A 13,425-nucleotide genomic window follows, 5' to 3' on the forward strand; every position below is an offset into this window, starting at 1 on the left:
CATACACAAATACCTAAAAGGATGTAGCCTTTATTTTTAATGCTATCCCACTTTATAAACACACTTGTAGAACTAGCCAAAACTTCCTCACTGTGACAAAAAGAAGCCAAAAAACACAGTTACTGTGCATTTCCAGAAAAGAAAGGAGCTAGAGCTATTTACTCACACTGCATTTAACACCACTGATTCTGATGCAAAATTACTCTAAGGCGCTTTCAAAAATTAAGAAAAGAATATTTCTTACATGTAGACTTTTAAGACAAGGTCATCCTTTGAATCTCCTGCCAGCAAATCTGCAATACTGAGGACTGCACAGCCAAAGGGCCGTCTATATTGTACATTGCAGGCATTTTTCTTTTCTCCAGCTCCCATTCGTCCTGCCAAACAAAACACATATTTGATGCATAATCCATGGAATTGTGTCTCTAAAAACCACAGAAAGGAGGCAGCAAGCAATCCAGCTCAGACAATGCCAAGTATACTCTCATTGGGAACCTGGTCCATCTTTATACTACATTCAGATAGGAAAATGGTACAGTAAGACCACTAAGTATGTGGTGATCTTGAAAGGTCTCAGACCAGAGGTTCTGCTCATCCTCTCATAACCCTCACTCAATGAACACCACTTTGTAATACCTAGTCATAGAATCCTCATGACACTATGAAATCAAATTAAGAGCTCAGACATGACAAAGTGTCCAACACTCGCTGTATGGTAAGAATTATTTTACTGTGGCTGCTGCTACCCGTCATTAATATGACAGGTGTTATGATTGAATCATATAATTTGGTATTCAAACGCTGTTACCTTACAGGCAACTAGAAAGCAAGGAGATAATTGACCAGTTGCAGAAAAATAAAGAAGAGATGAAACATGAGAAAAAAAGATGACAAAGGGTAGAAGAACAATTTACGGTAAGGAAAGAAAGAAGGCAGTCAAGGGAAAGAGATTTGAAAAAAAAAATTCTAGCTTTTTCTGTTTGATTTAAATATAATTTATCAATATTTTTGTTGTGTTCCTGGCATTTGAAACTGCCATCTTTCTGGCCATTATATTCAATTGTGCACTAACAGTTATGTATCTTTCCCAGCAAGTCTTAATTTCTGACAAAATAAACCTATGGCTGCAGTTGCTGCAGGGTTATGTCTCCTCCAAATATCCCTATGCATCACAGCAGCTTGAAGAGTAATTGTTCATTTTCACACCACAAAGCAGATAAATGTTGTTTTAACTTTTTAATATTTCAGTGGTTCACATATAAACTTGGCTGTGAATATATTTGAAAATTATACAACTGGAAAAATTCTACTCTTTAATATTATTGAAACATTTATCCTTCTAACTATATTACATCAGTATTTACCATACCTTTTCTAAAACCTTTCCAAAGAACCAAAACACTCTATTTTGATGAAATATCAAATCAGCATAAAAATACAAGGAAAATTATTTCTCACAGCTGTAAAATAAGGTTTCCTTTGTAACAAATTGTTTCTGAACTCAGAACAAGTTACAGCAACTATACTTCAAACCAAAATGTCTTTCAAAAATAGGAAGAAAAGTTATATTTGGTACTGCAGATGCAACTAGAGGCAGTTTACAGAGAAAACAATGTATCTAAGAGGTCAGAATCCGACCCAAAGATTATTGTTTCACATCAATACAGCCCAGAGGACTTCTTAAAACAAGTTCCTAACACAAATGTACACTTTCCTTCTCCTCCACTTTTTTCCTAGAGGACTTGATATCTGTCTATGACATCAGAGATTAAAATTTTTATGAAATATTGTCTATTTTTTTCACCTCTCCCTCTTTTTAAAGGAATCAGGGAGAAGACAAAATTCATCTGAACAATATCAGATATACATAAAATATTATATACAAGTGAGGTACACTAAATGTCCAGACAAGCTTTTCTATGTTCAGAGGATTCTTGAAATTACACTTCAGAGCAAGAATGGACTCCCCAATGATGACTCCATCATCTTAAAACAGCTCATCTTTGACACTTTCATTTTGTTTTTTAACAAAGTATAATACTGCATCTCAACTCAGTTAGCAGTACACTTGATAAATAACATAAAAGAATGCTGAGAAATCTGAGCCATTTTTTCCAGCAAAAACCAGGCATTTTCTTTTCCAAAAGTTTGTTCAAAAATCTAGCTATTATAACAAATCCAAAAGCTAGCCCCAAGCAGTTTTCTTTTATTTACTGCCATATGTATAACAAATATAAGATTATACCTACCTATTCGGATAATGTGCACAGTGATGTAGATGTCCTTCCTCAGTTCACTGCTACCCAAATCCTGCACAAGATCAGAACCTCATTATTTATGACTCCTGATTAAAATACAACATATAAAGAGACCTGTACACACTGCTTTTACTGCCAGTGAAAGTGATAAATGAACAGTGAGTTAATTTATACAGCATTAACAAATTCCTTCAACACTTTAAAATGGCAGTCATGTAGTCAAGATGACTGTCCTAAAACATCCTGGTCAGAATTTGCTCTAATGTAGCAAAATCAGTGGGAGGGCACAAGAGATTTGCTGTGCCCCTTGAACAGTAGTGATGAATTTGTGCAATTCCAAATATTCTGGAAGTACAGAGAGTGTTGCACAAACACTCATTTGTGTAAAAAGTACAAGGAGGAAACACAACAGGTCCTTGTTGCAGAGAGGACAACTGGTACATGTGCCTACAAGGAAGTTCAAGGAGGGTCCACATACTGCCATAAAACATTCAAACTGGGGGTTCACCCATGCCCTTCAGCCCCTCAAACCAGCCTGTAGAGTTGGATGTTCACAGCAATGTACAGCTCTGAGTCAACCACACAATAACAATTTAATCCAACTTCTATTCTCAACATCCAGCACAAAAAAGGATTGAGACCAGGAAGAACTCACCACAAAGAGGGAACAGTGTCTTTCAGGCTTTTCTGGACATTTTGGCAAACCATTTCTATTCAGTCTTAAAAAAAATCTTTCACTGTAAGAAAAGAAATATGACAGATATGTTGAACAACAATACAGTAAAAGTAGACCTCATTCTGATCTTATTTCCAGATGCAACCTTCTTGAAGATAAAAACGAATGAAAGAATTTCTTTCTGAAAGTCTCATGTATGAATGAAAAGGGTGACACTAGTGAAGGGTGGTGATTAACTTAAACACCTAACAAAATTACTAAAAACTCAACACAAAATAGAAGACTGATTGTCATTTGGAAGAATGATATTGTACATTCTAGTACATAGAGAAACACAAACAGTAAAATCCATTTATCCTAGAACTAAAATTAGATGCGTAGTAAATCGGTATTGATTCTTGCTAAACAAATGTCAACATCACCATGTTTATATTCAACCAATATTCTTTGGCATATGTAGGATGATGATTGTTAGAAACATATTTCTTCCATAACTCACTTAAAACCTCTCAATACAATATACTGATTTTAGCAGTTTTGTAAGAGTCTTGAAAGTTCCAGCAGGGCAAATTTCATTTTTGAAATTCTGTTTTGCAATCTACTGCAGGATGTTAAATGCTGCAGCTGATACAAGTATTAATACTGCTAGTAGGGAGATGCAGAGAATTCTTATTTCCAAATTGAAGACAGCACAACACCACATGGGAAGAGAAATTATTTTTTTAAATATTTCCATTAGATAGTTGGGTTTACGGATAAACTCTAAGAACACCTGGAAATTCATGCATAGCAATATTATGAAAAAGCCAGCTTTCCATGCTTTGGATAATTTTCTGACACACAGCCTCACAATAAATGTAACAATCATATTCCTGTAGCGAGAGATGTGGAAGGTGGGAAAGGCAAGTGTTATGGACATTTCCCTTCACCCTCTCACCCTGAGCCCCAGCTGGCCAGACACATGAGTCTGGATGTTCTGAAATGCTCAAATCAGAAATAAAATTTCCTAAGTACAACTATTTTTTTCTCAGCTGTATCCACATCTTCTGCTTATTCCAGAAGCTAAACATGGTTTACCACTATTCGATATCAAGCATAGTTTTTCAAAATGCAGCTGGAAAATCACTAGGAATATGTTGGATAAGATCCATCTCAATAGAGACTAATTAAATCTTTATTGCACCAGCATTTGCCTTGTAGAAAATCTGCATCGACCATTGACAGAATCAGTCGTTCACATTAAAAGGGACCTCAAAGGGCCTCTGCTCTCCAAACTCCTGCTCAAAGTGGGGTCAGCTATAAGGTCAGATTAGCTTGCTCAGAGCTTTAGCCGGTTGGGTCATGAAAACCTTCAGCTATGGAAACCCCAAAGGCTCTCTGAAACACCCATTGCAGTGTCTGACTGTCCTCAACTTTACATCCAGATACACATTCTCTTGTTTCAGTCTGCATCCCTTGTCTCTCACTGTTCCATCATGACCATTGATGTCATTGATCTTCTTGTAGGTAAATGGGGACCAACTTTTTACTGGGGACTGTTGCCATAGGACAAGGGATAATGATTATAAACTAAAAGAGGGTTGATTCAGACTAAAAATAAGAAAGAATTTTCTTTACAATGGCAGCGGTAAAACACTGGAACAGATTTTCCAGTGAGGTAATAGATGCACCATCATGGAAATATTCAGTCAGGTTGGAGAGGGCACTGACCAGCAAGACTGTAAGACTCTATGATCTTGGAGGACATTTCCAAACTTAATGATTCTATGACAATGTCCCTGCTCATGGTAGAGGGGCTGAACTAGATGACCTTTAAAGGTCCCTTCTAACCCAAAACATTCTAGGCATCTGTGATTATTCTGTGATTTAGCTACTCTGAAAACTGCTTCTTCTCCTAAACAAACCCCACTGCCTAAACCTGACCTCTCAGTGCAGGAGCTCCTGCCCACAAACAATGTGAGGCTTCTGCTGAACTCACTTCAGCTCATTAATATTGGTCTTGTACTCAAGGATGCAAAACTGGCATGGTCTGGCTGATGCCGAGCAGGGAATGATCACTCCCCAAAAGCAACTGGCTACGTTCTTGTTGACACAACCTAAGATGCTGCAACACTCAAGAGCACATTTCTCAAGAGTTATTTCTGGAGAATGTTTTATGTTTTTATGTGCCAGCTATCCAGTCTGAACCAGTAAATATTTAAGAGTTTCTTACTGTGATTCTTTGAAAACTTTTATGCAATCTTCAGCTGCACAACTTTTTTATCAAACACCATAAAAGGCAGAACCTAAGAAACAGTAGAGTGAAGCTCACACATCAAAGAACATGGAAATGTTATTTCCTCAGCAAAATGCTATTTTTCTCATTCACCTTTTATGATACAGCAAACTTCTGCAGCTTAGGTCTCCATGAGAACAATAAAATTGAGTTTTAAAGACTGTTTATGAAAGTGCATTTTTACAGGGAAAAAAGATGGTATTTTGCTGTTGATTTTCAACTGTTTTCAAAATAATTATGCCCTTTCATTTAGAATTTCACTAATTTGCAATATTGGAAAATACAGTAAAAAAAAGTGCAAAGTTTTGTTTATAGGTCTCACACTAAATTACTGTATGTTGAACAAGAATTATTAATTATATTGCCAAAGCAGCTAAAGTTTTAGGACCTCATTATGTGTGGCACCACTCCAAACTGGACACAAATGAAAAAGTCTGTTCCAGCAGTAACAGAACTTCTTGTGCACTTGGTACATGTCAATAAAAATTTGGCCTGCAAAGGTGATTCTGAATTTCATGCTTTACCTTCAGTCTATACAACAATTTGAAAGTAATACATACATACAAACACATCACATTTCACTATCTTTTCCTCTTTAAAAGAAATATGTTGGTTCAAAGAAAAATACCATTCATAAGCTATCTTCATCATTTACCTGTTAAGTGGAAAATATATTTAATTGGGAGTATATTCTGTATTTAATTAAGTTTATAGTCTACACAAACAGAGGCACATCTTTTGAAAACTTCCTAGTCACTATCAACTACAATATGAAATCTTCAAGTGCTGCTTATACTCACAGATCATGAGATTATGATTCATAAGACAATTAAAAGCCAAAGACTTTTGTGATGCCACAAAGAAATATACTGATTGCAACAGATATGTAATGGTTATGCAGATCTACTTTTCTCATTTGCATTTGAAATTTTGTTTCACTGAAGCAAAGGACCCAGTGGCAATGAAAAAAGCAAACCGAAAACAACAACAATCTTAATTCTTGTTTGGTGCTTTACTATAGCTTTTTCTTTACTATAAAGATGGCAGTACCAGTGAAAGCTCAGATTAAAATGGTTATCTTTGAACATTTCCAGAGAGCAAATGCAAGCAGTTCAGACCTGTAAGATTACAAGACAAAAATGGCAATGTTGTATCTACCTACATAGAGCATGGGCATTTATATACCATTTCAAAGAATTTCTGTAGAGACCAACAGATTGAGAAAGTACTGAGGAAAGTAAACAGCCTTCATAAAACAACATAAAGACAGACTTTCCAAGATCTGAAAGCTTGGCTTCAAACAGTAGTAAAATGCTCAGAGGGTTAAAGCTAGAGCTAGTATCTTACAGCACTGCAGTTTTCTCAACAGCCAGTTAAACACATAGAGATACAGAAAAAACACACAGCAGTAACCCAAAGCAGAAATACCTCTTCTTTGTATTAAGATGACTTGATTTTAGTTTAGACTTCAAGGAATTTTTATGAGCACCAATCTCACCACTTAAACATGTCATACACATTTAAACTCAGCTGTCTTCCCACTGAAAATAAGGAAATAACTAATGCTGGAGAGATTAATTTAAGAAGGTCAACAAGGGATTTTTGTACTGTAACTTCTCATGTATTAGTAGAGTAACAATGTGTTCCAAATCTGCAGGCTTAACAGATGCATTTTAAAGGAACATGGCTGGAAACTGTTCTATTTTCATATGTGACCTCTATTTCCTTAGTATTAGCAGGAAAATATTACCAGTCACATGGTACCAGTCTAGACAGATTGCTTGCTCTATGATTTATAAACACACTATCAAAAAAAAAAAAAATCCAACCAGATTTATACCACATGGCATATTCTTGTGGCAAAAAACTATGACATCAAATAGTCACAGCTCTCAGTACAGATCCACTTTCAGACATCTTTATAAATGCTCTCTACTTGAAAATAGGTCACAGTGATTTCCAAAGTAATCAATGAGGAGCAATAAGAGAATTCTGCCGCATATTCACCACCTCAAGTTTATTACCTTCCAGAACACTGTCAATGATATTCAGTAAGAACTTGAATCTGAATTGACTTCATTTACAGCTAAAGGCTCACTGGTTTCATAAAACCCACATCAGACACAAAATGATACCCTCATACTTAGTGGTGAAATAAGTAATAGAGGAATGTTGTACAACATGTAAGTTACTGGAAGATCATAAAGCCTTGAAGTATATCCTTAATCAGAGAGTGACTAAATGATAAATGTGTCAACATAACTTAGCAGTACCAGCTGATCCACAAGAAGTCAGTCCCTGTATTGTATCTGTCATGTACTTTAAAAACCATTCCCAAATTTCTAACTGCAAAATACAAGGTAATAAGCAACAGGGGACAGAAAAGGAAGAATGAGTACTATAAAAATGTCAGCCAATTTCAGATAAAGATCAAAACAAAAATACTAAAACAAACAAATAAAAAATCTTACGGTGGTACATTGAAGCTTATCTTTCTGTCCCCTATCCATGTTGACAACATGAGTGAAGAAGAAGAAAAAAGCATTCAAAAAATGTTCATAGACTTATGCAGTGGAGCCCTATTTCTCTTGGCTAGCTGTACAGTTAACAAGGAAAAGAGAAAGTAGAAAAGAGATTGGAGGAAAAGCAAAACAGTCTTACATAGTTAAATCAAGCTCCTGCTCTCACTCTGTTTTACCTCTTTACTAACAGAAGATAACAGCCTTGAGAAATTAGTTTTCATTACAGTTTTTATGAACACAACTTGTATTATTTTAGATATTCGCACCTGCATCTTAAATGAAAGATGGTATCACGCACATCTTAAAAGAGCTAGAAAGCAGTAATTTTAAATTATTTTTCATGATGTACTGGGAACCAGAGGAAGATGACAGATTAAAAACAGAATACTGTTTTTAGGAATCTATCAGCAGGTATTTACAACTAAAGAATAAAACATATACCAGACGCTGGAGCCTTCACTGATCTTAGTCTGACACCACAGATAAAACATTTTGTATCACAGCATTACCAGTACACAGACCTACAGATCCTTTAAGCTGAATTAGTCTTCATTATTATCCTAGTCTATGACTGAGCTAACAGCATGGATACAAGCAGATTTGCAGTATGTTTCTCCAAAGATGGAAATTAAACCTGAAGGGAGCAGGAGAAATTGTTAAGGTGAAGGGAAACAACAGCATTTAAGAAAATTCCCCTTCCTTCAACACCCCCTGGCTTCCTATGTATTCAACACCATTTGGAGGTTTACAAGCAGCAAGCCTGCATTTTGTGTCAATCCTAACATGCCTTTTGCTGTAGCCACTGTGACTGCAACACGTTCTTCGTGAGATGCTCTGTAAACCAACTATACATATATACAGTAATTCCACGACTATAAGGTGCACCCTTTTGACTAAAATTTTGGCACAAACCCGAAAGTGAGATAGTCCGGTGCGCCTTATATATGGACAGAGTTCAGAAATTTGCCAACCCAGAAGTGTGAGCTGTGAGCCGCAGAGGGAGCCGGCAGGGCCACGGCTGTCGGGTGTAGGCAGGGCCAGGGACCGCTCCTGCCAGGTACAGGCATGCCCAGGTGCTCGTGGCTGCCGGGTTGAGGTGGGGCCTCAGCCAGCAACCGTGTGGGGGGAGCTGGGGGCGGATCCTCGCTGCAAAAAAAAAAGTACGCCCTATAGTCCGGTGCACTTTATATATCGGCCAAAGTTCGGAAATTTGCCGACATACGGAAGTGCGCCTTATAATTTGGTGCGCCTTACGGTCGTGACATCACTGTATATATACACACACACGTATACACACACACACACCCCTGGTGTTCAATATATCTCATTGTTACCTAAATCTGATGCATACATGTCATGGCTGGTTCACATACTCCTATTGCAACTCTGCACTTATTTCTGAATTTAGCTAATTGTTTAAGCTCCACCAGCCACATGACAAGTCATTTCTTCCAGTGTTTTCATCATTACATTTAAAAACAGTTATTTCTCCTGTCAGTTTTCAATTTTTACAACAGAATCAGTAAGAGGGTTATTTGTTAATGCATATGAGCGGCGTAATTGATACCACAGGTTCCTCTTGCTTGGGTTGGTTTGTCTGCTTTTAAAATGTGTCTGTCTATACAAGCTCAGATCAAAGATCTATATAAGCTAGAACCCTTAGTCCAACTACAGCAAGTAGAAGATATTTGAGAAACAATCTTTAAATAGTGGATAAGAAAATGGATTTGTTTCACTGAATATGGCTCTTCCTGAGAGCAACAGAGCTACATCATGAAATACAACTAATGTCTAACACACCCTCACTCCTGGGAGGGCTTATTAAAGATATAATTGAATGAGGCTCTGTCTACCCATAAAATACAAGACTAAACCTTCTCAGAAGCATTCGTTTGCTATACTACACTTGTGGGTTTTTTGGGTTTTTTTTAGGAACTCATTCTTACCATATCTACCTCATTTTACTTATTGACAAATGCAATTTGTAGCAAAGTCACATGCAGCACCTCCCATACACAGGCTGAATAGGACAGTTTCGGCCATCAGGCCAAAGAAACACACTTGCTGAAACACCAGCTCCTCAGAAAATACTTATACTAGCCTGAATGAAAATGTTAATTCTCTTGCAATTCAAGAACAGCCAATATTTAAAGAGCAATTTATCAAAACTGTCTCATTAATGGCAACAAATTATACAGCATTGCAAAAAGGCAGATAAAACGAATGATTCGTAAAAGTGCTGTGGTTCAACCCCAGCTGATAGCTCAGTCACCAGCCCACTCCCCCACAGTGGGGTGGGGGAGTGAATCGGAAGGGTAAAAGTCAGAAAACTTGGGAGTTAATGTAAAGGCAGATTAACACATAAAGCAGAAGCCACACACACAAGCAAAGTAAATCAAAGAATTCAATCACCACTTCCCATGGGCAGGCAGGTGTCCAGTCATTCCCAGAAAAACAGGGTTCCATGACAGAAAACAGTGAGTGAGGAAGATGAATGACGCCTTTCTTCTTCCCCCAGTTTTCTGTGCTGAGCATGATGTGGGATATCCCTGTGTTGGGGTCAGCTGGGGACAGCTGTCCCAGTTGTATCCCCTCCCAACTCCTTGAGTATCCCCAGCCTCCTCACTGGTGGGGCGGGGTGAGAAGCAGAAAAGGACTTAACCTTGTGTAAGTTCTGCTCAGCAATAGCTAAAACATCCCTGTGCTCCCAGCACTGTTCTCAGAACCAATGCGAAACACAGCCAATACTGGCTATTGTAAAGATATAACCACTACTTCAGCCTAAACCAGTACAAACCAGAAGTATTACTGAAACAATTAGAATCTCTTACAAACCAGGATGAAGTGTTGTGATCCCCTGGTGTTGTGGGTAACCCAAAATATTATTGCATTCCTGTGGTAAAACCATTTTGGAAAGCCTCATATGTCATTTTCCCTTTGTCTCCCTGTGCAGCCAGTGATGGGAGCCACCATCTTAGGAGGGGGTGGCACCTCCCAATTTGGGTAACTCTTGGTTCCCCCTTCCTCCCTGAGATTTAGAAATTTTGCATTTAGTGATTATTTACTGTTATTTTTTCCTGTTGCTGTTCTGCTTGTTAGTAAACTGTTATTCTTCCACTGATACCTACTCACATTTCTTCCTTATTGGCAGAAAGAAATAGAATGAAACTAAGGGCAGGTAACTCATTTTAGAGTGTGCACCTCTTTAAATTGTTTTAAACCAAGATATCCAGCAATGAAGGTTAATCTTAATCTGTAGAAAATATCTTCTTACAGAAACTACCATAAAGACAAAATATTTGGCAGGAGAATATAGTTGTGTCAAACATTCCTTTCATACATCTTTTTCCCACTAGATTAATCATATCTGTTTATATTATTGTTGTTGATGAGTATGTAAAACTGCGCTACAAGTAGAATTAATCAATTGTGAGGGAGAAATAAAATATATATTTGCTACTGATATTGGTATCCCTGCCCATAGCAGGGAGGGTGGAACTAGATCTTACTGGCACCCTTCCAATCAAATCTATTCCATGACTGTATGGTATCTGAAAACTGAAAAAAAAAAAAAAATATTAATAGATACAAAGGAGAAACAGGACAAACCTGTAGAAATATTTGTAACATACCAACCCAGTGATTTTGAAATTTCCTATTGGTCCTAGTATGTTCCTGTGAAGAGTTTCTAAATACAAAACAGATTTCAGGCCAAAACCTGAAATCAGACTTAGGGAAAGAACAGACAAGACAAATAAGATGAATACCCATGGGATACCTAAGAGGCTCAAGTTCCCGTGTTTGAATAGGGAATGTTGATGACATTATGGGTAGGAATAATAGCTATAGTGAGTAACTGTTCTGCCATGTAAAATAACAAATGACAATGTAGAAAACAGGGCACACTGACTGACTGGGCTGGTGCTTCAGTGTCCTTGCCTCTGGAGGAACCTTCTCAAGCAAAGAAGCAGAATTCAATTGAGGCACATCCTTCACTTTCCCAGTCTGACTGGGACCAAGAAACAATTTTTTGCTAATCTCCAGTGACAATTCCCACTCCAAAATATCTCCACATCTAGCATCCAAGCAGAAAGACTTTTACTACTATGCTACTCCTGCCACAAAAAGGCTAACAGCCTCTATATGACTTGACTACATCCTGTACATAGGAATTTTTCTGCGCACAATGAATAACTGGAAAAAATTATGCACATTTTCTGAGGGGAAGCTTTTGAAGTTTCTGGAACTTCAGGTTTCGATTTTCAGGTGCTTTTTGTAAGCCCAGTTACAGCCGCACAAAGACATTCTTGTCCACAAGAATGGGCAAATTACCATTTTAGAGACAGCAATGAAATAACTAAGCCTGTTTATATACTGTGTGTATATATGCATATATCAGTATATAGGATGACATAAAAAAAAGCAACCACATTCAGAAATGTACATACCAAGTCAACCATCTAAAGAGGGTTTTTTTATTCCAAATATACAAAAGAGTAGTGGTTGCTCTCTTGTCAAAGTGACCTTTATATTTTCTTTTAGGTGTTTTAACTATCCTGCTAAAATTAGGAATAACTCCTGAATAAGCAGAAAGTAAATAAAACTAGGTTACTTTTGTTTTATTTTGCTTCTAAGGGGTAGCAAACTAGAGCAGTAAGTGACTAAACTAGAATGGAAGACTCCTTTTAGAGTCTGCTAGCCAGAAAAACCAAGACGCTTCATCTTTCCTGCATCTATGAGGCATATATGTATATATACACACACATATTTACATATATGCATTGATTCTGCATAATTCACTGTAGCACAGTTTTAATACTGTGCAAGATTAGATATTTCTGTGAACACGGCATAGGAAATTGAAAACAACACTGAACTACCCTATGTTGTGATCCACTAAAAGTGTAATCATGCTTTTGTGGAAACAGAAAAGTAGCCCTGAGCTAACCAATTGCTTCTGGTTCCCACGGGTTATTCCCTTTACCAAAAATGCTGCTAGTTCCTTTAGCTTAAATCCCTGCCCTGCCTAGCAGGCATATTTGCATGGAAAAAGTCAGGATCCAAGAGTACCTCATGACAAAAAACATCCATGGATAACGTGGAGGTATCTGAGCAGTAATTTCCAAGGAACAGTATTAATTGTGAAGGTTAAACACACTAAAAAGAGTATTTTAAGGGAAAAAGGTAGAACAGCCTATCACCTAATGATTGATTAAAAAATTTAGGGAGTACCTGGATTGCAGTCCTAATATAAATAATTCACATTGCTGAAAGAGTATAACAAAGTCCAGTCTTTAGTCATTGTTCATACCTCCCAGAAATTCTGTGCTATTGGGACCATGTAATTCTGTCTGAGGCACAGTTAACACATATCCTTAAACAACTCAAAAATACCACATACACTTTTTTCCCCCAGAATGACACTAATTCTCATAGATAATGTTAGAAACAAACCCATCTTTATGCAGGGTTATTTATTAATAGAGCTTCTGAATTTTCATGACATTCAGAGACACAAGACTTAAACACCAAACAATCAGATATAGAAAAAGAAACTATAGGCAGAAACGGAAAATCTTAATACCAACTCATGTGCATGCATGTGCTCATACATAAATTTTTTTTCTCCATCTCTCTTCAGCTTTTGTACTTCAGATATATTTCACCATTTGAAATTCTTTCCAAATCTGGATT

At 37.2% G+C, this 13,425-nt stretch overlaps 1 protein-coding gene across 4 annotated transcripts in view; it reads right to left on the reverse strand.

The window, feature by feature from the left end:
• Positions 1 to 13,425, reverse strand: part of DOCK4 (dedicator of cytokinesis 4) — a 238,382-nt gene that overhangs the window by 113,427 nt on the left and 111,530 nt on the right. For all 4 annotated transcript variants that reach the window (XM_033057524.1, XM_033057522.1, XM_033057523.1 and 1 more), the window contains exons 9-11: positions 2,914 to 2,995; positions 2,250 to 2,310; positions 245 to 377 (exon numbers count right to left, since the gene is read on the reverse strand). In XM_033057524.1, coding sequence (XP_032913415.1) covers positions 245 to 377; positions 2,250 to 2,310; positions 2,914 to 2,995 — 276 coding nt within the window. The remainder of the gene's footprint in view (positions 1 to 244; positions 378 to 2,249; positions 2,311 to 2,913; positions 2,996 to 13,425) is intronic.

This window comes from Catharus ustulatus, chromosome 4 (genome assembly GCF_009819885.2).
Source record: "Catharus ustulatus isolate bCatUst1 chromosome 4, bCatUst1.pri.v2, whole genome shotgun sequence".
NCBI classification, from domain to species: domain Eukaryota; kingdom Metazoa; phylum Chordata; class Aves; order Passeriformes; family Turdidae; genus Catharus; species Catharus ustulatus.